Consider the following 26,575-nt stretch of genomic DNA (forward strand, 5'->3'; position numbering starts at 1 on the left):
GACTAAGGCAAACTTAAGACCAGCTGGGCGATATAGTGAGTTCTAGGCATCCAGGGCTATATGGTGAGATCCTGTCTCCAAATCAATCAGTCAATCAATGAAGGAAGGAATAAATAAATAAATAAACAAACAAATAAATAAATATTTTTAAAGGGAAACATGGCTTTATCCTGGTCTCACAGTTCACCTCCTTTTTGGACATGAACTCAGGTCAAACAGATCACCACTTTACAAACTTCTGTTCCTGCTCATCAACATTTATTAGTAAGGAGTCTGCCAAGTATATCAGAAATAGTTCTCGGGTCTGGAATACAGTCATGAAGAATGATTTCTGTCCTCAGGAATCTTACTCAAGCATTTGAAAGACAGAGTCAACAAACACATGCAAAGTGCAATGACATCACAATTCCCAAAATTCACAGCCCAGTGTTGTGGCTTCCTACTAAGAATCCCATCACCCCAGTGGCTCAGACTCAACAATGCTGTGTCCTCTTAGTTTTGAGCAGACATAGGAACTTAAATATTAAGGGGTTTCTTTTACATGAACAAAAGCATGGAATTTCATATAGTAAAAACAGGAAGGGCATAATTTAAAAATAAATCTACCAGTACTCCATTTTACATTTTTAACACTGAAATGTAAATACCTTGGTTTTGATAATAAAAAGCAGCTGCTGTGGATGTATTTTGTATTTTATTTAGAATACCCATCAATTTGAACTTAGGACAACACAATATTAAACCATATGCAAGTATAATTCAAAATCCAATATTGTGTACAGCCACAGCTCTGGTATTTCAAGGTACGCTTTGATACCAATTGAATTAATTTAAATAATTTTCTGTAAGTACTGCTTGCTCTTTTATATACAGGAACAGTATTACCCAAAGCAAATTGATAATAGCCGCTTTTAAGACATATCTAAATAAATATGCCTTATAAACAAGTAAAGTTTTTACAAAAAAATCTATGGGTTCAATTCCTAATCAGCCCTTGTTCCAATTCCTCCATTCCCACAAATCACAAATACTAAATCATATAATTCTTTCTGGGCAATGTTTAAATGGAGTTGGCTGCCTGGACAGGATGTAAGCCAAGACATGACTGGATTCGAGGCACCACCCGGGTGGTGCCTATGTTATATCAATAACTCCCATTCCCAAAGAACTAGGCAAGCGGGAATAAAGAGCAGCCCTGTCCTCCCCGGAGCTCTGTCTTGGCTCCACATGCTCTTTTGAGGAAATGTGATGGAGAAAAGACTTCTCTCATTTTCAACTAAAAAGGAAGTCATTGTTTGAAGTGTAACGGAAATGTCACAACCACTAGAATCAGCCAGTGGCTGAGCCTTCTTACCTATAATCAAAGACTGGCTTTTCTCCCCTCACTCTTGGATAGAGTTTGGAGTTTATTCCAGAAATTAAAAGTAGAGGGGAGTGAAGAAAAAAAAAGCGAGCAATAGGATAAACTCCCCCAAAAACCTAGGCGGGAAAATGGAAATGACAACACCCTTTTTGTAGAACATTCAGTGTTTGGTTCCTTTCTGGTGCTGATCCAGATAATTTTCCTCATTTTGCATGTATTTTTTTTAACCTTTTCATTTCAAGGACACTGATGATCAATATTGTATTGAAGTACTTGAATATTATTAAGAACAGTGTCAGAGAAAATTCATTTGGCCCTTAAAATAATCAACTACATTCTTCCCACCTTCCTGTTGGGAGGAACATGAAATGAGCTGGTAACAGTGATAACGGTGTGAGACCGTAAAGATGAGTGCAGACTGACCTACATAAGTAGAAGGACATGGGAAAGAGAGACCGGTGCCAGCCAACAACGCATAGGAGTGTGGTTGTCAGTAGTGAAGCAGTAGTCTTGATGCCCACACACCAGCTCCTACTTCCCAGCACTGCTCAGATTCCCGCTTGCAGTGTACGGTTAAGCACTACATTTTCCCCTTTCCCATTTTCTTGTCTATATAGATGGGCATGTTTCTCTATAACTGGTCAACATAAAATAAACAAACTACTGCCTTTTATAAAAGGCAAAAAGGGGAGATCTTAACTAGAGTAAATGAGGCTACTTTTTTACAGCTAACTAGATCAATGATATGTTACTGTCTTTAGAAACGACCTTTGGGCTAGATGGTGGCTCAGTGGGATAACAGGCTGGTTGTATAAGCCTGAGGATCTGAGTTCAGATCTTCAGACTTCATCTAAAGGCTGATGTGGTAGCATTTCTGTAACCCCAGTGCTCTCATAGTGAGACAGAGGGCAGAGCTAGGAGAATCCAAGAGACCTGCCTCAAACCAGACGGATGATGAGGACAGTCACCTGAAACTGTCCTCTAACCCTCATACACATACCATGGCATATACACACCAAAGCATAGGCACACATGTCCTCACGCACAGGAGCATGTACATACATGCGCACACACACACACACACACACACACACACACACACACACACACACACTAAAATTACCTGTGATTGAATAAATTGATTAAAGTAGGGCAATGGCTGAAAAGCTTCAGTACTGCTAAAAGCATTCTAAAAATATACATGATCCTTGAAGCTACATGCATTTAGACATTTCTTAAGTTTTATAATCGTGACACAGACTTTATCACAGCTAAATTAGAACAGGAAATTTACTAGAAACAAATTCACAGATGAAATGAAAACCTACCTTATGAAAGAAATTATGTGAGGCTAAATGACTCTCACTCTCACTACCTCATATCTACTGAGATAAGCAAATGTAAAATGTTCACTTCCTTTTTGCAAGTCAAATCCTTGAAGGCTACAATATATGCTCCTCAAACCAAATGCTATAGGCTACACCTGCACTTCCATAGTAAGATAAAGAATCAGAATTTTTGTCATTAGTTTTAGCAATTCCTAATGCAATTTCTTTTCTTGGATTCAAAGTCAGCAGCCAGGCTTGCACCTGTTCACTCTCACCTTCACATTTCTGAGTTGTCTCACTCTGCTTGTGACCAGCAGGGCATCTGCATTCAAAAGAGCCCACTGTGTTGATACAGTTCCCCCCTTGGCACAATCCTGGAATCGCCTGGCATTCATCAACATCTGCAAGAAGAAAACATTTTGAGCATAAACAAAACTGATTTGCAGACTCTATCAGTATTTTTCTTTTATGTCCAGGGAAAACGTTGCTATCACAACATCAGGGTGAGGGAAGCAGGCCCTCTGCATGCCTGTTACTTAACTTACATAGACAGTACCAGATATGCCACATGAGTCTTCTGGAGAGCCACTGTGCTGTTCTGGGGTGAGGAGAATCCACAGATTTGGTGTGTCACAGAATGCAGAGCAGCAAAATGTTTATATTGCAAAAAGAGTAAGTTCTCTGCCCAATGATCTAACTTTCTACATTCATACATTCTAAAAGCACTAATTCAATGTGAAGTGAGTAAATTCAAGAGACAAAATATAAAACAAAAAACCCCATATAGATAGATAATTACTATGAAATCTGGGTTTCTGTGACTTTAAGTAAAACTGATGTATCTTGTCAGTACTAATCACAGATATAAGAAAAAAATGATTTACTAATATAAGCACTGATAATGAACACATCACCACAGAGTCTATAAAGATGAAAAAGATCCAAAAAATGAATGGTAGAAATTCAATAAATAAGGTGAAATACACAAGTCTGTTGAAAGGTACAAATGCCAAGGCTTACTCAAGAACAAACATATTGAATATAAAGTATTTCTGTTAAAGTAATTTCATTCACAGTTTAATATATTTACACAAAGAACACCTCAGGCCTCAGGGGATGCGCCACTGAAGCCTATTAAAGATGTAAGAGGAAAAAATGACAGAAATTTCATTCAAATTCTTACAGCACAAAGATGTGACACTGTCCTGTTGATGTGAGTTAAAAAACATCTGTCTGGCATCACAGCCAGACCAAGACATTACCGAAAGAAACACAAATAAAAAGAACAAAATTGAAAATCTCTCTCCAGGACAGGCACACAAAATTTTAATGAGTCGAGCTTAGTAATGCATTAAAATTAGTGTAACAGGATCAGAAGAGGTTTATCCCAGGAATTTAAAGGTTTTCTTAAAAGTAGAATGAAATATTAATCAATATAGTTCATCATATTAACAAATAAAAGAAGAAAAGCCATCACCAACCTACCGATTTAGAAAAGCAAGTAACAGAATTCAACTCTAATTCATGATTCTAAAAGCCTCACTAAAGCAATATAACTTCTTTAATCTGACAAAAGTCACATGTGAAAAATAAAAGCTATGGTTAACAAGATAGGTGGAGATTTTCAAAGATCCTTTGTTGAGAGTGTTTGAAAGTCATGCCCTCCCTTGCCTGTTTATTTCCTTGAGACAGGATCTTGCTATATAAACCAGGCTGGCTTGGACACATTATGGAGCCAAGGCTGACCTCATGCTCTACCACATCCATTACAATTTTCATTTTTATATCTATGTAAATTTGACTTAACTTCTTTACAAGAAACAATGATATAACTGAGTAGATTTGTATGTTAAACTTTATACATAAAATAAAAACATAAAAAGTTGCTACAATCAGTTCAAACTGAAAGTCTAGTCAAACTGATAAATGACACATATTTCATTATAAGGTTAAAAAAAATACTGTGTGCTCTTTTCATTTAAAATACAGAAGCACAGAACACCAGAGAAACAGCAATTCATAAATGTGCAGTCCTCTCCTTAAAGGAGACTTTTATTCACATGTCCATATAAAGTCATTGTCTGTGTATTTAACAAAAATAAGATACTGGGTGTGGTTGTGCACGCCTTTAATCTCAGAACTCAGGAAGAGGAGGCAAGTGGCCCTCTGTGGGTTTGAGGCCAGTCTGGTCTATATAATGAGTTTAATGTCAGCCAGTGCTTAATTGTGAGATCTGAATAGAAAGGATAAGGCTATACTTCATGTGTCCTGTGTTTCTTTTGTATAAAAGCATGTTAGAGTTTCTTGTTACTTTTTGTAAACCCACAAACAGGGTACCCTTTGTGTTTAGGAATTAGAGACTTTGAGCTTACAAAAGACAGCTTGTTTTTAACTTCTGTCTATAAAAATCAGTGATAGCAGTCCAAAGAAAGTTTGTGTTAAAATTAAATCTCAGGGCATTTGAAAGACTCCCTAGTTCAAACGAAAGTCAACTGGGAAGTAAATACAGGACATAACATTAGATATTGAAAAACTTCAAGCAGTGAAGCATCACTATTCTAAAAGGTCCTACACTCCAATCCGTGTCACAGCACAGGAGAAAACACCTCTGGGGACTTCTTTTCCTGGAAAAGAAGGAAATCAGAGGAAGGGTATCGTGAAGGAAGCTGAAGAAGAAGGCCAGATTAGAATCCTTTTACTCTGTATAAAATCTCGGCCTACACAGGGGATCTTTAGCAATTTTTCAAAGAGCGGAGAATTCTGACATGATAGTATTCATTGTATAACTGTTTAAAATGCATTTTCCTAGAAGGAAAAAGAAGTCCTTCATTTAGGAAGCCTCCAATCTTTACAGCTATACAGTTTTAGTATTAGATTTTTACAGAAAAAGCAACCATTACTTATTGTTTTTATAGTTGCTATAAAATAATACCTTTAAAAATAATGCCCCCATAGCATCAGATATTTTATACCTGTCTACTTTAAAGTAGTTTGCAGCCGGGAGGTGGTGGTGCACGCCTTTAATCCCAGCACTCGGGAGGCAGAGGCAGGCGGATCTCTGTGAGTTTGAGGCCAGTCTGGTCTACAAAGCAAGTTCCAGGAAAGGCACAAAGCTACACAGAGAAACCCTGTCTCGAAAACAAACAAACAAACAAACAAACAAATAAAGTAGTTTGCAGCAATTGGCAATTTTCATATCTTGGTGTGTTCACTACACAACGATCCTCTCACATTTAAAGTTGTGGCAATGAAACCCAGTACTTTTATAGTGAGTAAGCAAAATTAGTGGTGTGGATTTCACTGTAAAGTAGGGAGATTTTATATTAAAAGTTTATATACTTATATATTTATTCTCCTTCCTCATTTTAGTGTTGTTAACTATATGCCCTTCATTAAGACATCTTATTTTGAAATGGTGAAAAGCTTTAAAAGGGATTTACAATAATAACACAAAGAATAACACAAATTTACAACAATAACACAAAGAATATTTTAAACAAAGATTTACCATTAGTAACCTTCAAAAAATTTTTAATTTTCCTAAGTCATTTAGAGTTAGTTAGGTCTAGATCTTGTGACTCTGTTCCCCCAATACTGATTTCTCTATAAAAACGCTCAATTGAACCAGGCATGGGAGCTCATACCCCAGATCTTAGCCCTTGGGAGGCTGAAAGGAGGAGGAGCAAAAGTTAGTGGGATTAAGGGCGAGAACATGTTTCAAAATAAAAAAAAAAAAAGTTATGCTCTCTCAGAACTATACGTGTATCTTATAGGCAGACAAGGCTAGCCACTGAAAGGAAAGAGGGAATTGTAAGGAAGCGAAACTGAAAAAATTAATTTAGAAACATACACCAGCACTGTCTGTAAAAATAAGAAGCAAGCCCAGATTCCCAATTACAACTTCAAAATCTCAGCCACACAACATCTCACAATGAATTTTCCACTACCCACATGGTGCCAACGTGTTTCTGTTCATTCTGTCAGTTCAGGCTCATTCCATTCATTTCTTCAAATGCTGGATTATTACAAATCACATGCAAAGACTGTACAGAATTAAGTTAAATCTTTTGAAACTCAAGCCTTACCTAACCACTTCAGTGTCTTCTATTGAAGTTATAAGTAAGATATGTTTAAAAAAAAGTATGTTAATTGAAGTTTATGAAAATTCACTCTCCAATTTCTCCAAAGACTCTTGTCCTAAAAGGACATATTCATTATAAAAACTAGCATTCAGCGGCACATTTTTAGTTCACGCCTAAATATGGAAAAAAATGTAGTATAGACTTATAACATAGCTTGTTTATAGGTATGGGGCCAAGGAGAAGAAAACAATTATATTTGATAATGTTTAATTTTTTCTGTCACTAAAATAAGTTCAATTAATTTTTTTATGTGTTTTGTCTGCATTTATGGGCATGTTCATCCCATGTCTGTGGAGGCCAGCAGAGGGAGTTGCCTCCTCTGTAACTGGAGTCACCGATGGGTGCTGGGAACTGAATCTGAGTTCTCTGCAAGAGCAGACAGTATTGTTACTTGCTGGACCATCTCTCCAGCTCTAATGTTGCTGTTACTATTACTAATTCTATCAACATCACCTCTCTATCTCTCTCTCTGTCTTTGTCTCTGTCTCTCTCTGTCTCTCTGTACATGTGTGGGTTTGTTGCTGTTGTTGGTTTTGAGGTGTGTGTGTGTGTGTGTGTGTGTGTGTGTGTGTGTGTGTGCAGACATGCATGCCACAGTGGAGTTGTGGGAGTCAGAAGACAACTTTCAGGAGTCATTTCTCTCCTTCCAATGTGGGTTCCAGGAACCTACCTCAGGAAAGCCCTTTTACACAATAAGGCTTTCCCGCCCTCCTAGATTCATTTTTTAAACGAAATTATTATTTTTATGTTCTGTATATATTCATGCCAACAACTTATATTTCCATAAAAGCAAGTGTGAGGCCTTAACCATAACAATTGAATAACTGGTTTATGTCTCTCTGAAGTCTTAGATACATGAGGTTTCTCGGCAACTACTCGCCATGGTTTGGTTCGGCCACAATCTCCATTCATGAGTGACATGAGAATTCAAACACTGAAGGGTCATAATAACAAGCTGATAACGGCAGTATACTACCTGCTTATATCCAATCTTATAACAAAAAAAGAACAGAGAAGCCGGGCGGTGGTGGCGCACGCCTTTAATCCCAGCACTTGGGAGGCAGAGCCAGGCAGATCTCTGTGAGTTCGAGGCCAGCCTGGGCCACCAAGTGAGTCCCAGGAAGGGCGCAAAGCTACACAGAGAAACCCTGTCTCAAAAAACCAAAAAAAAAAAAACAAAAAAAAAAAACAAAAAAAAACAGAGAATGTTTCTGTCTCAGTGTGCTTCATCCAGCAGATGCCACCATTTCTAGACACTAAAGTGAGAAGCCCAGCAGAGAACTTGGCATTTCCTCATTATGCTGCTCACATCATTCCACTGGCAGCAAGTTCGTACTTCCCACACACTTCTCACATCTTCACTCCGCCTCCATGGCCTTAGCTTCCATCACACATCACCTGAACTTCTGCTTGGGCTGTGGAGCTCATTTCTTGTCTTCCTCCCTCAGTCCCTGTACTTGATTCTTTACAGAGCAACGAAGGAAATCTCATCCAAGTTCAGATGAGAGCAGATTATCATGAGAAAGGTCGATGGGCACAAACTTTGCCCTCACAGTGTCTTGCTCTATGAGTTATTCTAAAGACATGCAAGACAATGTGGGAGGATTTCCTTATTTTAATGATCAAAGGAAATGGGGAAATGACTCATTTGGTCCAGTGCTTCCTGGAGAGATGACTCAGTTGGTCAAGAGCTTATGGGGGAGATGGCTCAATTGGTTAAGTGTTTACGGGGTGGGGTGGGGCTCACAGTTGGCCAAGTGCTTATGGGGGGATGGCTAAGTTTATCAAATTCTTACTGGAGGGATGGTTCAGCTGGTCGAATTCTTACTGGGGAGATTGTTCAGTTGGTCAGGTGCTTATGGAAACCTGAGAACCTGAATTTGATCCCCTCAAACCACATAACAAGGCAGGTGTGGTGCTGTCCACTTGTAATCCAGTGCTGGGGAGGCAGAGACAAGCAGATTCCTCACACTCATTGGTCAGCTAATACACCTTACCTGCTGAGCTCAGGGACAATGAAAGATCTCATAACAAAAAGAAAGCAGAATGACACCCAAAGTTGACTTAAAAAAAAACTAAAAAGCAAACAGAGACACTTGCCCATGGGATTCTTATTATCTTCTTGGTTAAGTTTTGTGCTTTCCAATCAGTAGAAGTCTTTGTCTACCTCAAACTTTTTGTCATTTTTGTGAAAGTTTTCAGCGTCTCTCATCAATTGTCTTTGTCTGGCTTCTACTGTGTGCCAGTTTTTCTACCACTGTTGCTTATTATACTCTGACATTAGGCCCTTGTGTGGTTGGTGCACCACCGACTCTTCAGTTATATGAATGTGTGTATGTACATGTATTATTTGTCTTTCAACAGACTAAGTACTATGGTTAAGTGTGAAATGTCCCCATAGGCTCATTTGTTTGAACACTTGGTCCTCAGCTGGAGGTGCTATTCAGGAGGGTTGTGGAACTTTCTGGAAAAAGGAGCTTCATTGGATTGTGTTACTGCTGAGCTCCTTTTCCTGACTGCAAGGGAAATGAGACCAGCTATTAAGCACTCTGTCACTATACCTTCCCCGCCATGATAGACTGACTGTATCCCCTACAACCGCAAGCCAACATAAACCCTTCACCAAGTTGCTTCTTGTCAGTAATGACAGCAATGGGGAGAGAAACTAATATAAACAGTTTAAATCCTTCCTATTACCAACTCCACATTTTCTCAGTTGCCTTTATTTAATGCTTATAACTCTCCTTTAAAGACCTTTTTTTATATAAGAAAGACTTTATTATTTTTAATCTTTGAGATGGAAGATGTGTGAACTCTGCATATATTTATATGTAATTCTTTGGGGGCACATTTCCACCTTCTTTTTTCTTATGTTCATTCTTTCTTGCCTTTTTTTTTTTAAAGGTTTCCCCTTCTGCTCTCTTCTGTTACTGGGAAGGTCTGAGGTCCATGAATGAGTCAGGATGTTACTCTCCTTTTCAATGGGACATTAGTATCTGTGGATCTAGTTCTTAGTAGGTTCAAACAAACACAGACTGAAGGATGATGATGTACCCCACATAGAAATGTCTGGAAAGCTCCCCCTATCCAATGGCTTCTCATCGCTGACTTTAACCATTGTTTCAGAATCTGATTTCAGAATTGTGAGCTGTTCTTAGTAAGCATCCTCTTGGTGCTTCTGCCAAGCTGGAACGGGAGATTAGTTTGCTATCTTTACTAGAGGTTCCTGTGATGGAGTTTTAAGCAATGTCTTGGATTGTATAAGTAGCAACTTGTGTTGACAGAATGCTCATTTAAAATTAGACTTGCAAATTACATGATTATTTTGGTCACTATAGACAACTAAGATAAATGCGTTTGGGCTATAACTATCTTTACTAATTTATGCTAATCAGGGTCATTGTCAAATCTCCTTTTCAACCAAGAACTAAAATTTAATAAACAAATAAACAAATTTCCTTACCAATTTTTCGAGTTTTAGAACAGGCAGAGATATTTAAAAGCCCAATATTTAACCATGAATGACATGTTAATAATTGTATTACTTATGTATTAATATAACTAAAGATTTGAAGTGGATACATTCATTTACAAGTATTAATCTTAAGTAAAATACCACTTCTAATTAGAATATGTGTCATATGTGTCGATAAAACGCAAACTATAAGAAAATACTATATGCATGCAAATAGCTGTTTACATAGGATGTAAATCTCATAAATATTCCTGGAAGGATTTAATTCAACTATCAAAATTTTGAATTCACTTGTTTTACGATAGCTTAAATGTAAAGGGTGACAGGATCTAACTTTGGTCACAGTGCACTGTAAAGTGGAGATAGCACACCACTATGTGTGGATGAAAGATAGGGACAACACACCACTAAGTTTTTATAGAGGAAAAGAGCTCAGTCTGCTTTCAACATTAAAGAAGCCAGAGATTGCTAAGCACCCCAAGAACACACACCTGACCCTGCTTATCTAGCTATAGAATATTAACAAAGACACAGCTAAAACTTAAAAAACAAAACAAAACAAAATCTCACTGTTTTCCGCACAGATTAAGTTCCCTAAAGTATCATCTTCACTTTCTGTTGCTTCTCATTTCCCACAGTTATTGTGTTTGGTACAAAACCACGATGCTGCATCCTTTCTGAAGCCATGGACCAATTAAAACTGTAACAGCTGCAGGGCAACCAACTTTCAGAGACGGCCTGCCTTGGTTAGTATGATCAGTGTTTTGGAGTCAGCATTAAGCAATTTTTTAATGTCTTCTACACAGCTGACATTTGTTTCTAACTTTATAAAATTCCAACCATCCTATAAAGTGACTGGCCAAAATTACAAAAAAACCCCACAAGTGTGACATGTATATCAGTGTGTCATTTTAATGTCCCATCTCTCTCAAACTATTTTGGTATAAGTATTCCGGAAACAATCTAGGAACAAGAGAAAATGAAATCATAGGAAGATGTAGCTTGAAAACCCTCTAAACTGAGGATTACCCCATGTCCAGGAACTTCCTGACCACACTGTGATCTTGAGATGAGGCAGAACGTCTCCTCTCGCTTTTCCAGACATCTTAACCATGTTTTAAGTTTCATTTTGCTCCCATTACTGTGCTAATCCATTAGAGTTTCGAGGCAAAGGATGTCCAAAACTTACCTCTTCTGCATAAGCAAAACCAAGCGAGTAAATCTTGAGACACTGCTTACTCCTAACTACAGAATCTGAACATGGACGACACATCTCTTAAACAGTCATGCTCTGAAATATGAGGCCTCTGACGAACACCAAAGGAAAAAAGACATGCCCATACAGATGACGAGGTTTAATAATTTAGTAATTTGGTGTGCCTTGGCTGAATGACCTTTTAACCTGAATGATTTCTTTCCTTGAAATATTACATTTTGAAATATTTAAATCCTGTAACCATTTCTTGGCTCAAAGAGTGTTTACTGTATGTACACTCACACCAGGCACTGTCCTAGATATCCCCCCCCCCAGCTCACTAGTGAATTAAATGATTTCTGCCTTTACGCAGATTATATTCTACAGGCAGGGAATCAAGCCCGGGACACAGTGTCTTAGAAGTTGAAAGGTGATATAGAATTTAAAAAAAGGGTATTATTATATAATGTCTATGTAATGGGTTATGTACACCAATTTTGGAAGTCTCTAGAGAACAGTAAATACTATCAAGAATGTATTACAGTACATCTACACAAAGAGGAAACACTCAGGCTAATGAGTGTTCATAAGAAAAATAGAGAAGTTCCCTATTTGTAATAAAGAATATTAAGATCAGCACTTAACACAGCTTTCATCCTTGAGGTCTTACCCATAGTAGTTACCAAAAAGCCTTGTAAGTCCACAACTGACATGGCTTTCATTATTGGGAAATACTCACTTTCTACTCTGGGGAGTTGAACTGCTACCCCCTCCGTGTCCCTGTAGCTCTGTTTTGAAAATCACTATGACACAGTGATTAACCTGTGATTAATTAACACCAGTAGAATCATGGGTTGCCTTAACTGAACTGCTACGGTTGTTTTCAGAGTTTGGAGTATCAGCACACACGGGATGCCTTGGGGATGGGACACAACTCTAAACACAAAAGTTCATTTACGCTTCACATGCTTGAACACAGAGCTTCGTGATAATTTTACTCAATATTTTAACAATTTTGTGCATTTTAAAAAAGATTTCTTTCTTTCTTTGTTCGTATATGTGTGCTTCTGTGTGCCTTCCAGATGAGTGCAGGTACCTCTGGACACTAGAGAGTGCATTGGATGCCTGGAGCTCAAGGTACAGGCAATGATGAGCCTCCCAATGTAAATTTATGGAACCAAATTAGGTTCTTCTGCAAGAGCAGCAAATACTTTTGACTGCTGAGCCATTTTGACAGGCCTCAATTCTGTGCATTTTGACAACAGCTTCCCATGTGAGGTCACAGCGGAGCTTTTCCCCTTACGGCATCGTGTTAGTATTCAAAATGTTCTTGGTTTGGGGAGCCTTTTGGAATTTGGATTTTCTCAATTTAGAGGTGCTACGCCCATACCCTTTAATCACAACTGTACAAAACTGGCAAAAATCTTTGGGGGCTACTGTTTGTTTCTTAATTTACCAAATTGCTCACAGTTTATTGTGCAGTGAGCTAAGGTTGCATGTGCTTTCTCAGCTGTAATTATGACATAGAGGAGGACACCGGTCTGCTTACGAAACTCTGACATTTACTCAGTGGAGCTGAAGGCATCTTCACTTCTGACATGCTCACTGACTTTAGCCTGAAACCTTCAGCTCTAACCTTGCACATGATTTACTTATAAGAAGTACGTCTAACTCCTGTGTCTCAAATAGAAGCCACACCATTTCTATCAATAATACAAAAGCTGTCTCTATACCCGTTCAACAACTTTCTAGAGAGAGTATCTCTAAGTTCTAAAAATGGATTTAGTTCCTATGACATCAGAGAAGTAGCTAACGATGGCAAGGGCTCTGTTGGCTAAAAATGAGTGGAACTAACTAGTAAGTACAGGACCATTCTAGGTACTTGGGTTGGACTCGGTGGCTGTAGGAGCCTCAGGCCTCAGATCTGCCCTTGACACATGTACCAGTGTCACTTGTGAGGTGTGGGAGTCCCTGGATATTACCTGGAGAGAAAGATATCATGAATGATCAGGAGAGAAGAAATCACTTCCTCCAGGAAGTGTAGTGCAAGTAGGTACAAAAGACTGTGCCATCAGAATATACACACAGAGTAGCTTACTCTCTCACGGTATTGCATATTTTAAGAAGTAGTTTTTAAAAGTTATTTTATGCTGGGCAGCAGTGGCTCATGCCTTTAATCCCAGCACTTGGGAGGCAGAGGCAGGAGGATCTCTGTGAGTTTGAGGCCAGCCTGGTCTACAGAGCGAGACCCAGGACAGGCACCAAAACTACACAGAGAAACCCTGTCTCGAAACAAACAAACAAAAAGAAGTTATTTTATTTTTCATCTTCTTCTCCATTAATGTTGAGAACAGAAACTTTCCATTGGGTGACTACAATATAAATTATAAACTATCTCTAGTCAGACTTCTGAGCAGGGTCCACTATGGCAATGGGTACTGTTTTCAAGGTTCCCACACACAGTTTCAGGTTTCCCGACTCCTATCAAAGAGGTGATACTTGTGGTGGTAAACACGGCTGACTCACCTTGACAGGCTCCCGTGCGGATGTTGGGAATGAAGCCCCGGCGGCAGGGCTGAGGCTGGGCTGGACACATCTCACAGGGATGACCCCAGGCTCGTCCAATGGTGGCACAGCACAGTGTCTTCGTGCAGACAATGCCCGTCAGCTGACCCTGGCACATCTGATTATTGACTTGTGTGAAACATGGGCCTGTCCTGTAATCTAGAATGAGACAGGAGGAAAGACTGCTTTAATGATCATGCACTAGTCTAAGACCCAGCTACCAAAGACAGAAACCAGAAACTTCCTTCTGAGCAAAGCATCTAAAGACAGAAGAGCTGTGAGTTTCATTGTGAAAATTTATAATTTTCCAATCATGAGGTGTGTATTCAGAGACCGTAGCAGGTTCTGCACTGGTCATTGTGAATCGGATGGCTCATGGCACCCAGATGTGCTTTCTTGGCTTGGATGATTTTAAAGAATTTCAATTGGTAGTCAACACTGTAAAAATGGGAAATTTCACAAGAAACTTATATTTCAGGCTTTTCTTGAGTAAAACAAAACAAAACTGGAAGTTCTAGCTGTGCAAAACCCAGTATGTCACATGGCATGATAGGATGAAGAGTTTGTCTTCCTAGGACCCTCCCACTTTAATCTCAACCATTAGTATGCATTCAAAAGCCTCACACGGGCCCTGAAGGCATTGTCATTAACGATTACTCCTTCTTATCCTCTGAGTATTTTCTTTTCAGACTAAGTGGTCAAGAGTTTAGAAAGCCAAAGTGACCAGATGAAGATGTGTTTTGCTTATCAAAAATATACTTGGGCAATCTAAACAATGCATGAATAGTTAGGTCTAATAAGCTGACATCTATTTCTGTATCAGTCTGTAGCTTTTTAGTAGCTTAGAAATGCTAAGAAAGCCCTGCAGTCATGAATTCTTTACAGGTAAGGTAATGTTGGATTCTCTTTGCTCTCTATCAGATGACTGTCATCTTACACTGTTATAGATGATGACCAAAGTCTGAGTAAATGCATGGCAGCTGCATGACGCATAAGCACTCCTAGGACCTTCCTATGAGGTCAGGACTCTTACACCTCCAAGTGTAAGGTCCAGGGTCCAGATATCTTGGTGTCAACTTTATATCCCACCCTTAGGCTCACTGACCCAGACTCAGTCTATTTAACAAAATTTTCAAGAGATCCACAGGCATCTCAAAGCTTGAGGGCTGGACCAGGCTGTAGGCAACTCAAAGGCTAGTTCTGGGTATTTCTAGTCTACTTTCTTCAGGCTGTAAATCTACTTTGATAAACATTCTGGGTAACCAGTAAAGATTCTTGTAGACAGAATGGAAATACCAATAAGACAGCCATTGAGTGTTACTGGTGTCGAAGCTTGATCTACTTAAGAGACCCCCTGGCAGTAGGATCAGGATCTATCCCTGGTACATGAGCTGGCTTTTTGGAGGGACACCTAAAAAGGTGTCCTATGGTGGGACACCTTGCACAGCCTTGATGCAGGTGGAGGGGTTTGGACCTGCCTCTACTGAATGTACCAGGCTCTGCTGACTCCCCATGGGAGACCTTGCCTTGTTGGAGGAGGGACTGGGGAGTGGGTTGTGGGTGGGGAAGGCAGGAGAGGCAGGAAGAGAGGGGGATCTGTGAGTGGTATGCAAAATGAATAAAAAAATCCTTAATAAATAAATAAATAAAAATGTTATGCTAATTAAAAAAAAAAAGAAATGGAAGAGAAGTTAGTTTCCTAATGGCTGACTGGTATAATGGCTCTCATTAGCCCCGAAAGTAAGAACACATACAAAAACATTTCTTTCCAGAAAGACCGCAGCTCATCATTGGCCACTTCTTGGGAATAAAAGCTGACTCTTGGGCTTTTGTTGCAAAGATTCGTGGTATGATTATTACGAAAAACTGCTACTGTGAAAGTCAACCTTGGATAACAATCTGACATTTGGAATGACATGTAGGGTGTATTATAGCATGTAAAGGCTGTACGTGGTCAAACAAAACTTAAAACCACATAAAGCCGTGTTTAATGAAAAAGGAGGCTTCCTCGAACAAAAGAAATGGGTATTTTAAAAGTTCAGTGTACTTTGAGAACTAACATAAAGATAAGTAAATTCAATGTAATGAAACAAAATCTAGAGCGGGCATTTTGGCACAAGTTCTTAAAGTTCTCAGCTTAACTTCCACAAAAGTAGCTTATTTTAATTCCCTTTTAAGAAGAGCAGATGTACTTGTTGCAGTTAAATCTTGAAGAAAAATCTTTTATGTATATGGAAAGCTATACCAATCTTATGAATAAGCATTTTCCAGGTCATAACTTTTAAAAAATCTTCATAAAACCCACATTTTGCCATTTTAAATATTGGGTTTGCAAGTTTTCAATTATATCAAGTTCTGAACATGTTGGAAAACTCCATTTCTTACCAAAAGACATTAAAATTATGAGTTCTTGAGATACATGCATAAATACTTATCTTTACATACTTTAAGATTTTCAGATGCCCAGGGAAAAAGCCTGTGGGTCTTCCTCTAACCCATCCTCCTCAAGCAAACCAACTGGACAGAAAACTCATCCCTTTATCTCACCACAGCACCTTCTTAAAATGCTGGCCTCTGAGCATATTCTCAGTGGACACAGCAGCTGTGTGTCTTTGCAAATGACCTTTCTGGTAGAAGGTACTGATGCAGGCAACCGTAGGCTCCCTTCTAACAATAGATTTCATCTACCTCTCTCCTATTCTTTACACTTTCTTCTGCATCAATTATGCAACAGCTTACTTACTATGATGACATTTTTCTCTCTCACTTAAATAGCTTTAAAGTTTAAATTTGCATTCTTAGCTCTACATGTAGCAACTGTCAATAGCCAAAGCAAGAAGGATACTGCATACGGGGAAGGAATTTAAATTCTTCGTCAGATTAAAGTATTCAGTCCCTAAATTCTACTTGTACCTTGGCTATGAGCAAGAATCTGATAAATGCCTTGCTTGTCGATCATGTATTCTCTTTATGAAAGTGTCACCGTAGCAAAATATCACTGTACACCCCAGTAAGCATTAAGAGTCAGGGTGGGAGCAAAGTATAGGATGTTTCATCAACTTGGCTGTGTTAGAGCCAATGGATGGGAAACTGGAAACTTCTTCCTTGAGGTATGACCAATAATTTTTTTTTAAAAAATTAGTCTGTGGAATATAAATATTGTTATTTTTATTTTCTAATATCTCAGTGAAATACTACTATTTGAGAACTTGTTTCAGGCCATTTCATTTATTTATTTTTTAAATGTATTACCTTATTTTGTCTTATTGCGTTTGTGCAATTGCATCATGTGTGAGGGGAGAGATGTGTGTGCCACAGCTCACCTGTGGAGGTGAGAAGAAAACTTTGAGGAGTCAACTGTCTCCTCCCTACTTTATCTGTGTTCCAGAGATCAAACTCAGGCCAGCAGTCTTTCAGCTTGGAGAAGCAAACATCTTTAATGGCTGAACCATCTCCCTGGCTTTTGAATATTAGGACAATTAGCAAGCTCATAAAAAAATTGGCAACTCCCTGAATTTCTTTCCTCCACAGACAACTTAATTAAGGTATATATTACATGTCATATCTGTCTGAAATACACAATTAGATGATTTGTGGTACATTTATTGAAATGCACAACTATTATCACAATCCAGTTCTGGAACATTTCTGTTACTTCTGCAACATTCCTTCTGTCTATTACCAGCCCAATCCTAGACAACTGCTCTCCAAGCCCTGTCACTACCAATTTGCATTTTCAGGACAACTCATATAAATAAATGACATCATAGGCTAAATTAAGTGTGAAGCCCGACTCTGTATGAGAATTATCCTTAGATAAGTAAGGCAAAGCACTCTAGAACATGATGGAGGATGGCTAAGATGTAGAAATGTAAGCATGTACGATGACAGAGGAGATGAGGAAGAAGATTAACCAAGATGAAATGGGTATGAAAGTCATATGATTACCTAGTATCTTGTAACCATATTTAAAAATAAAATTTATATATTTTTAAAAAGGAGTTTGATGGGAGCTACCTTGTACCACCAGAAAAAGCTGTTCACAGAAGCTGTGGTTTACTAAACTCCAATGCCACAAGTGGGGTTACCTCTGAGCTGTTGATCAAGGAAGTCCCAGGGACTCCAAAAATATACACATTCTTGCTATTCCTTTTGGTTGCCCATCAGAGGTAGATGAGGAGACCTAGTACTGAAGACACTATACATCTTGGATGTGTGATATGCAGAGAACGACCAGGATGGAGCTGGAAGCTTCCTCCCTCCCAGCTAGCTTTCATTGTACCAGAAGAGGCTATTAGACCTACTGAGGGAGAAGAGGTACCAATGGTCTCACTTTTCTGTGACTACTATGACCAATCAACTAAATAAGTGAGGTATGCCCTAAAGGACACTATGGTTATGGGGGTAATCATTTGCTTTCCAATTGGATTTGAGACCCACTCTACAGAAAGAAAGACAGACCCTGTAATAGAAACCTGGACAAAACCCCACGGTGAGGGAGATCATAAGCCCTAAGGGGAAACTGAATATTGATGTTTATCTAGATTGATATAGCATCAGGCTGCCCTGTAAGTATGTATGCTTACCTCCAGATAAATGCCACTCTCAGGTTTATTCAGACCACTGAACAGTGATGAACAGAGATCCATGGTTGGGCAAGTTCTTCTGTATAAGTGATGGATAAATGCTCTACCCTAACAAAGCAATCTATTCCATCCTCACTAAGGCTCAGAGAACATTGCTCAATAGGGGACAAGGCAGAAGGAATGCAAGTTAGAAAACAAAAATCTATGAAACAACATCTTCTAGCAAAGACAGAGCTAGGGATGCCTGCACTCAGTCCATATAAGGTGGTACCACCGACATTAAGGCATGGATGCAGGAGGGATTCAGAAGGCACTAACCGTTACTGCTGAACTATAGTTTTACCTACAGGTTGAGGGACAGTGCATGTAGCTCCCTCATTCATGTACTCACTAATGCCCACCCCCCCATCAAGCTCAGGTAGTTCCAACCCAACTGTCACACAGACAGCTCTGATTAAACTAAATGGGGTCACAAAACCAAACCAAAAGTCATGAGTCTGGGACTTGTAGGAGAGGAGTTCATTTTGAGAGAGATAGGAGGGAGATAAGAAAGGCTGGAAAGGGGAGAATAATCAGAAATATATTTATGAAATTATCAAATAACAAAATTAATCAATAAAAAGTCCCAGGAAATAAATGTTAGATGATGGGCTGGGGAGATGGCTCAGGTGGTAAAGTGCCTGATGGACAAGTCCAAGTACCCGAGTTCTGGTCTGCAGCACTCACATAAAAAACTGGTGTGGTTGTATGCATCCGTAGATCTGCAACCCTGGTGAAGGTAGGGACCTAGAGTTTGTTAGCCCGCCACTATAGCCAATCAGTGAGCACCAGGTTCAGTGAGAGACCAGGTCTTCAAAAATAAAGCAGATAGGTGGTGTAAAGGGGGAAAATGGGAAAAAAACAGGTAGGGGGAAGGGAAGATGAAGAAGAATAAACAACACTAAGGATGTTTGATATAGCATCAAGGAATCATATTGTTTTATATGTCCCTAAAATTACACATAATACATATATGTGTATACTCTTTCTCTCTTTCTCTCTCTCTCTCTTTCTCTCTGACACACACACACACACACACACACACACACACACACACACACCTTAAATGAAATTATGCAACCTAGGATGACAACATTCCCTACTAAAGCCATAGACTATCTAAAATAAAAAATTAAATAAAAAACAGTACCAGGTATGAGAAGCTTTCTTTAAGTTGTTGGTTAAGATGGTCCACGTGATTCTCAAAACAATATAAGCTATTGCTGCTGTCCCTGATCGCCTCTCAGAGGCTGAAGACACCATACACTTCAGACACAGTACTTCTGGTCTGACAGCCTCCTCCCTGAGAACTAGCTTTCACTGGACCAGAAAATACTATGCAAGATGCCAAAGGAGGGGAGCAATCACAGTCCTATCCTGCTGTGACATCTATGAACCACAAGAATTACCAACACAGCAATAGTGGCACTCACATCTTGGTGATAACCAACAACTATCTAACTGGACTGAAGGCCCCTTCAGTGTGGTGAAGGAAGTCATGCCTGGTGCTAGAAAGTTAGACGACTCCCCAGTGCTAGTGAGGTGATGGATCTTGGTGGACAATCTACTATAGCCACTTTCCTAAACCAGCACAATTCCTAGATGCATTCTCAATACTTATTAGACCCACAGATAACTGTAGTTCTCAACCTTCACCAAAGAATCTTCTCTTTATAGCAGAAAATCACTACTGGTCATAATGCAAAAGTCAATGGATTGCATCATGGGGATCCCAGCCCCAACAGACACATTTATAACACAGCTCTGGCACCTAAAGACTAGGGAGTATGCAGAAGGTAGTGTGTGTGTGGGGTGGGGGCATAAGAGCCAGAGGACCACGAAGACTGCTGTAGGAAATGATAATGAAGCTACACACTCGTGATATTGCAACAACATGGCTAACTACACGAGACCTGAACAAATCAATAGACATGCTAATAATGTGTAAGTGGGAAATCTCACCTCTAGACAAAGAAGAACTACAGGCAACAATGAAGGACAATTAGTGTCTCCCAAGAATAAGCCCCCTAAATGACTAGCCAGTAAAAAATGCTCAGCCCTGATATCATACACACAAGCAACAAAAATGGACTTAGCAGGGTGTATTTATACATTTATGTATATATGAGTGTTACAATAGTAATCAAAGAAAAAAACCTGTGAATTTGAGAGGGAGTTGGGTAGAAGACATTGGAGGGGTTGGAAGGAGAAAAGGGGAGGAAGGAAGGGATATAATTATATTTTAATTGAAACAAAATATAACTTTTTAAAAGATGAAGTATTTCTGGTTCCATGTCCACACACACTTTAAGTCACACATGCATACACATACACACACACACACACACACACACACACACACACACACACACAGCATTGGCTGGCTTAGGATTACTATATGGGGCTAAAAATTAAAATTAAATTGAGACAAGATTCATATACTAAAAGATACAATGAAATACAAAGAAGCAACAAAACCTTCTGGAAACACAAGAACTTTTCAAAAATAGACAAAGCAACTAAGAAAAAAAAGTAAAAACAAACTCTTGCTTTCATAGGTAGAGATATAATTCTGTGTTATGTAAAAAGAAAACATAATAAATTTATTTATTCATTTATTATGATAAATTTGTTAGTTTATGATAAATCTTTGCTTACAATCACACAATTATTAGAATGACACCAATAGATTCCGGAGCTTTCTACTAAATGTCATGTCTGTAATAGTCTGTGAAACTGAAAGCTGTCACTGCCCTTGTGTAGAGTTTTGGGTAAAGGATCTGAGGGTCACCCAAGAAAGGAGCTTTCTGTGCTGTTTTTAAAAGGGATGACTGTTTTTCCAACTAGAGATTTGTGACATGAAATTGATCATTTTAGAGGGACAAAGGGCAACAGCTCTAAAATCACACAGCACCGTGGTTTGCCAGCATGCACAGCTCTGTGGCTGAAAGTGGCAGCCAGTAGCCACATGTGGCTTCCTCAATTTCAGCTTAATATACGAGTGACATAAAACAAACATTCAGTTCCTCAGTCACACTTGCCACATGTCAAGGGCTCAGAGGCCGCACGGTGGTTAGTGGCTACCAAACTGGAAAGCACAAGTATTTACATCCTCCCAGAATGTTCTATCTACATATGCTCCTGTGGTTATCTCCCTAGACCACAGAGAAATGGAAATTAAAACAGCGCTTGGTGCAATGGCTCTATATGGGGTGGTGTGTCTGAAGACACATGGATTCAGGTTAAAAATGCAATTAAACGTGGCAACATTCAGACCTTACCTGTCGATCAGCATCCAAAAGCTATCTAATGAAGAGCTCTGGACTCTAGCAGCTCTGTGATAATGCTTTTTTATCGTCGTGTGGGTAGGAGAAACCAGGGACATGTGAACAGAGGACAAAGAGCGCACATGTGCCAACCATGAAGTATGTACAGAGCATGGGTGCACCATTGTGAACACTCCTGTTTGGTGGCACAAACAGCTCTTTTACTGATGGTCACAGTAGATTTACACAGGTTAAGCAAAACTGCCCAAAGCGCCACAGTTGGTGCTAAAGTGAAGCAGATTTTGAATGAGCAATTGTATCTCACATAAAATCCCTGCTCCCGTTTTCAAGATTTTATGTGTACATGTTCATATCTGTGTATGCATGTGGAGACCAGAAGTCAGTGTTCGGTGTTTTCCACATCACCTTTTGAGATAGTCTCCCATTGAACCAGGGACTCTGATTCTAGTAGACTGGCTATCCAGGGATCCTCCTGCCTCTGCCTCCTCAGCTCTGGCAGTATAACCACCTGCCTCTGTGTCAGGCTTTTTCCTACGGGTGTTGCCAATCCAACTTAGGTCCCCACGCTTGCGCACAGTGAGTACTTTATATTGGCTGAGCCCTGTCCCCACCCCCAAATCCATATTCTCAACTCTCACACTCTCTCTTCCATTTCTCAGCATCTTTGACTATCATGGCAGAGTTTGTTCCGCACTTGATCAAGAGCTTTGAGTTAAATGCATTTTTGTGCCCATCTATTCCATCCCATATTTTAAGACTGTAAGGTCTTTTTGCTGTCAGCAAATTAGCTTGGTTTACTAAATGCTTCACTGGGTCCTTTGATTTGTGTCCCAGGAGCCACCATGTCTAAGACTTCTCAGCCACCGCCCCGATATAGTTCTTTCATGGCTGCTGTTAGTATCACATCCTTCTCAGCTACGGACATTCTCTTTCAGCGAGTCCTCTCCGGCGTTACAGCACAGGCCACTCATGTCCTTATCAGCGGCAGCTCTGCTGATCTTCTCTGCATGGGCGGAGTTAAGGAAGTGCTAGTTCAGTGATGAAAGAAGTTGTGGTGATGATGCTGAGTGGACGACAGAAACGGCTAACCCAGTGCCCAAGAAGCCAGACACGCTATCTACAGAAGATAACGCTGAACTGCTCAGTAAAGCCTCAGTTGAAACCCAGTTTTTAATATGGATAACCCCAAACTTTCAGCCCCTCCTAGATGGAACACACAAAAGCATTTTTAAGCACTGTAACAGATGACTTAAATTCTAATCATTTTCTGTAACTTTTAGACATGGAACACCCTAGAAACAAAGAGGTTTAATCACAGATCAACAGATGGGGAACTGAAGTCTGCAAAGTTTGAGTAACTAGTCTAGTCAGGAAGATTTAAAATGAGAGCCTGGACCTCCTGGCTCAGCCTCCTCTGTCTCCAACATTAAATGGTACCTGTACTCCTACCAGCAATGACTCTAAGGTGTCAAGCATGTCTCTGACCTGATTCTTGATTTTCATTACCAAATACACATGGCTGAGATTCAGGGTAGAGTGTAATTCAGCATTTCTCAGCATGTGGTCAGTGGCATATCAGTTACATGAAACATTAGAAATAGTTTCTCAAAAAAGGATTCTGTAGTCAAACATCAGAAAATATATTAGAATTCAAGAAAACTGGCTCCTTTGTCTGTAGATATGATTCCACAACCTTCAGGAGTGCTTAATGTACTCATGCACATATTAACTGGCAAGAGGGGGCTATAGTAGGCAGTCTTCAAAATTTATTTGCTCATAAAAAAGTTTTATATAGAAGCATTCCTGAAGACCAGTGTGGGGTGAAATATATTTTGGCAAACACTTATCTAACCTTCTCACCATGTAAGCCCCTGTCATATCCTCAAATGTGGCTGCCTGAAATAGATTTAGTGAAAGGATACCTTTTGTGTGACTGGCTTTCATCCAGATGACATCATGGTCCTCATAAATATCACGGGGAATGTCAGAACCTGTGCCATGCTGTGATACCCAAGCTCTCTGCAGCACATCCCACACTACTGCCCAAATTGCTAATGGTGCTGATGGTGTTTGTAAATGGCCAAAGTACCAAGGCTCTTCTGTTTTCCTTGTGTTGTTCTTCTATCTACTAAAGCTCACATCTAAGGCCTAAAATGTAATCCATACATTTCTATGCAAGATTTTGCAAGCAACGCAGGGCAGAGGAAACGTGTGTGTGTGTGTGTGTGTGTGTGTGTGTGTGTGTGTGTGTGTGTATGAGTGCAATATGGTGAGATATCTATGGTTTTTCCAAATGGCATTGGGATTTTCAAACAGTTTAATTGCTTCTCCTTAACCCCGATAAGCAAGGTGCTGCATTCTGCCCCTCTGTATAGGAGCACCAAGCACAATGACTGGGAATGGGGGAGGGGCTGTCTGGCAGTTCTAGAACCCAAGCTTTCAGCAGCAACCTGCCTGTGATTTTAAATGAGTTCGCTTCCCACCATTTCTCTATTTGTAAAATTAATCCCTTATAACAGGAGAGCTTGCACAGAGCAGAAGCTGTGGATGTGTGCATGTGAGGACAAACCTTCATGCTGGACCCAGTGTCCAACTTGCAATAAATACACACTACCTGGCTCCCATTCTTATGGCTATGGCCACTAAGAATGTAACATCTCAGGCCACTCTGATTTGCAATCCACTTCCCTCTTTAGCTTTTTCATGCCACAGCAGTGACATTGTAAGGTGAAGCACAAGGGAGGCAGAAAAGTCTATGCAAACCTTACCGTGGCTTTGAGCCTCCTAATTACATATGGATAAAGTGTTCTCGTTTAGGAAAGCTGTAAGAAACCACTTCTATGGATAGCAGGGTCCTCCCAAGAAACAATATACCAGAGTGCTTCTCTCCGCTCTTCAAATTCTCTCTTCCCCAAAGTTCAGTTTAGAATCAAAGCCAGGATTCACAGGCTGAAAACTAATACTGGGAAACCAGGAATAAATTACTTTGCAGAGAGAAATTCCAGATCCATAGAAGTGTTTTGCAAGGAAAAAGAACCTCCCCTCAATTTTTTCACTTCACCAAAACGTACAATGGGTAAACTTAAAGCCACAGCATCTGTCAGTGTCCATGGTCTGCCAAAAAGAGCACTTTTGGTTCCTGGCTCTCACCCAGTCTTGCTCCTAATAGTGCTGCTCTATCCTGGACAGGAGCACAGCCAGGGGGTTCTGATTATCTCGGAGGAGGTTATCTGCTCAGATCATCTCCCTGCAGCTCCTCTGGCCTCTCTTGTGAGAGGCCGCCTCACCTAGTGATGCATATGGAAGAAAACCTAGTTGGGTATCCATGTTTCCAAATGTCGCTAACATTCCAAAGATACAAAAACATCTCCTACTCAATCAATTTTTAAAACATTTATTTGGGTTTTAGATTGCTCATAGCTTCTAGCTGTCCTCAAAATTGAGAAAAGTGTGATTCTTATTTCACCGTAGTATCTATTTACCTATCAATCTATACATTACCTATCTGTGTATTGTCTATCATCTATGTATCTGTGCATCCATTTTCTGTCAATCATCTATCATTTATCAATTATGGATCATTTATCCACCACCTATCAATCATCTATCATTTATCCATCACCTACCATCTATTATCTTTCTTATCAATCAACCATTTACTATCTTCTTCCCTTATTTAGTAAATAACATCAATTTATTATTGAAAAAAATCTTTGAACTTATAATCACACACACACCATGTTTTCATTTTTGGTATGTAAGGCTTTTGTCTATTTTCCTTCCAGTGATTTAGAAAACTACCCCAATTCTCCAGTAACTGCAGACAACTTTGTTTCCTATACAGACAGAAAGTATCAAGACCTATAAGGTGGACTTCCTTAAATGATCATATCTTTTAGGAGCAAAATCAAATGCGACACATAAAAAGAACTCTAACCAAACTGGAGCAAAAAAATTGAACAGCCAAAGGTCCACTGAACTGTTCCTAATACTTTTTGCAACCTAAGTTTCAAGGATTCCCAGAGCTCCCAAAGCTCACACTCAAAATAAACGCTGAGTTGTGTGGATACATCTGACTTGTCTTAGGTCCAAAGCTTCTTTTCAACTGGGAGAGATTTCCACTGTGTGACTCTTGGTGGGAGAATCATCCAAAGCCACACACTGGCATATTTTTCTCAGCACAAGAGGACAATGGGGCCAGCAAGGTGCAGAGGAAGGACCTGGGTGGGTTTCCTGCCTCCCTTCCTCAGCACCCAGTCTCCACTCTCATCCTGTCCTGTGACATGACCAGCACCCTTACACAACATTCCTCTTGCTACTATCTTTAATTACAGAGGCTAAATTTTTATCTCTGTAAGATTTTTTTGTCAACTGAGAACTCAAACTGAAGCATGTGTCGACTTACAGACAATGGAAATTTTTAAAGTTTAAAATGTTAGTTACAACTTTGAAACTTGATAATTTTTTTTCTTTTTCTAATTTTGTAGTTAGGGGGTGGCATTTACAAGTAGCAGCCATTCTCTGCCTTTGTGTCTGGGTTTTGATTAGAAGTTTAAGCACAGCCACACTAGTTGTATTCTCCAGTGGAGTTCCAA

The 26,575-nt window shown here is 39.6% G+C and overlaps 1 protein-coding gene across 1 annotated transcript in view; it reads right to left on the reverse strand.

Annotated features, from left to right (window-relative positions):
• The window catches only part of Fbn2 (fibrillin 2), a 216,533-nt gene that overhangs the window by 147,945 nt on the left and 42,013 nt on the right, over nucleotides 1-26,575 (reverse strand). Inside the window, exons 6-7 of the mRNA XM_059246115.1 lie at nucleotides 14,030-14,227; nucleotides 2,967-3,092 (exon numbers count right to left, since the gene is read on the reverse strand). Of these exons, the coding sequence (XP_059102098.1) occupies nucleotides 2,967-3,092; nucleotides 14,030-14,227 (324 nt within the window). The remainder of the gene's footprint in view (nucleotides 1-2,966; nucleotides 3,093-14,029; nucleotides 14,228-26,575) is intronic.

The sequence above is a fragment of the Peromyscus eremicus genome, chromosome 19 (assembly GCF_949786415.1).
Source record: "Peromyscus eremicus chromosome 19, PerEre_H2_v1, whole genome shotgun sequence".
NCBI classification, from domain to species: Eukaryota; Metazoa; Chordata; class Mammalia; order Rodentia; family Cricetidae; genus Peromyscus; species Peromyscus eremicus.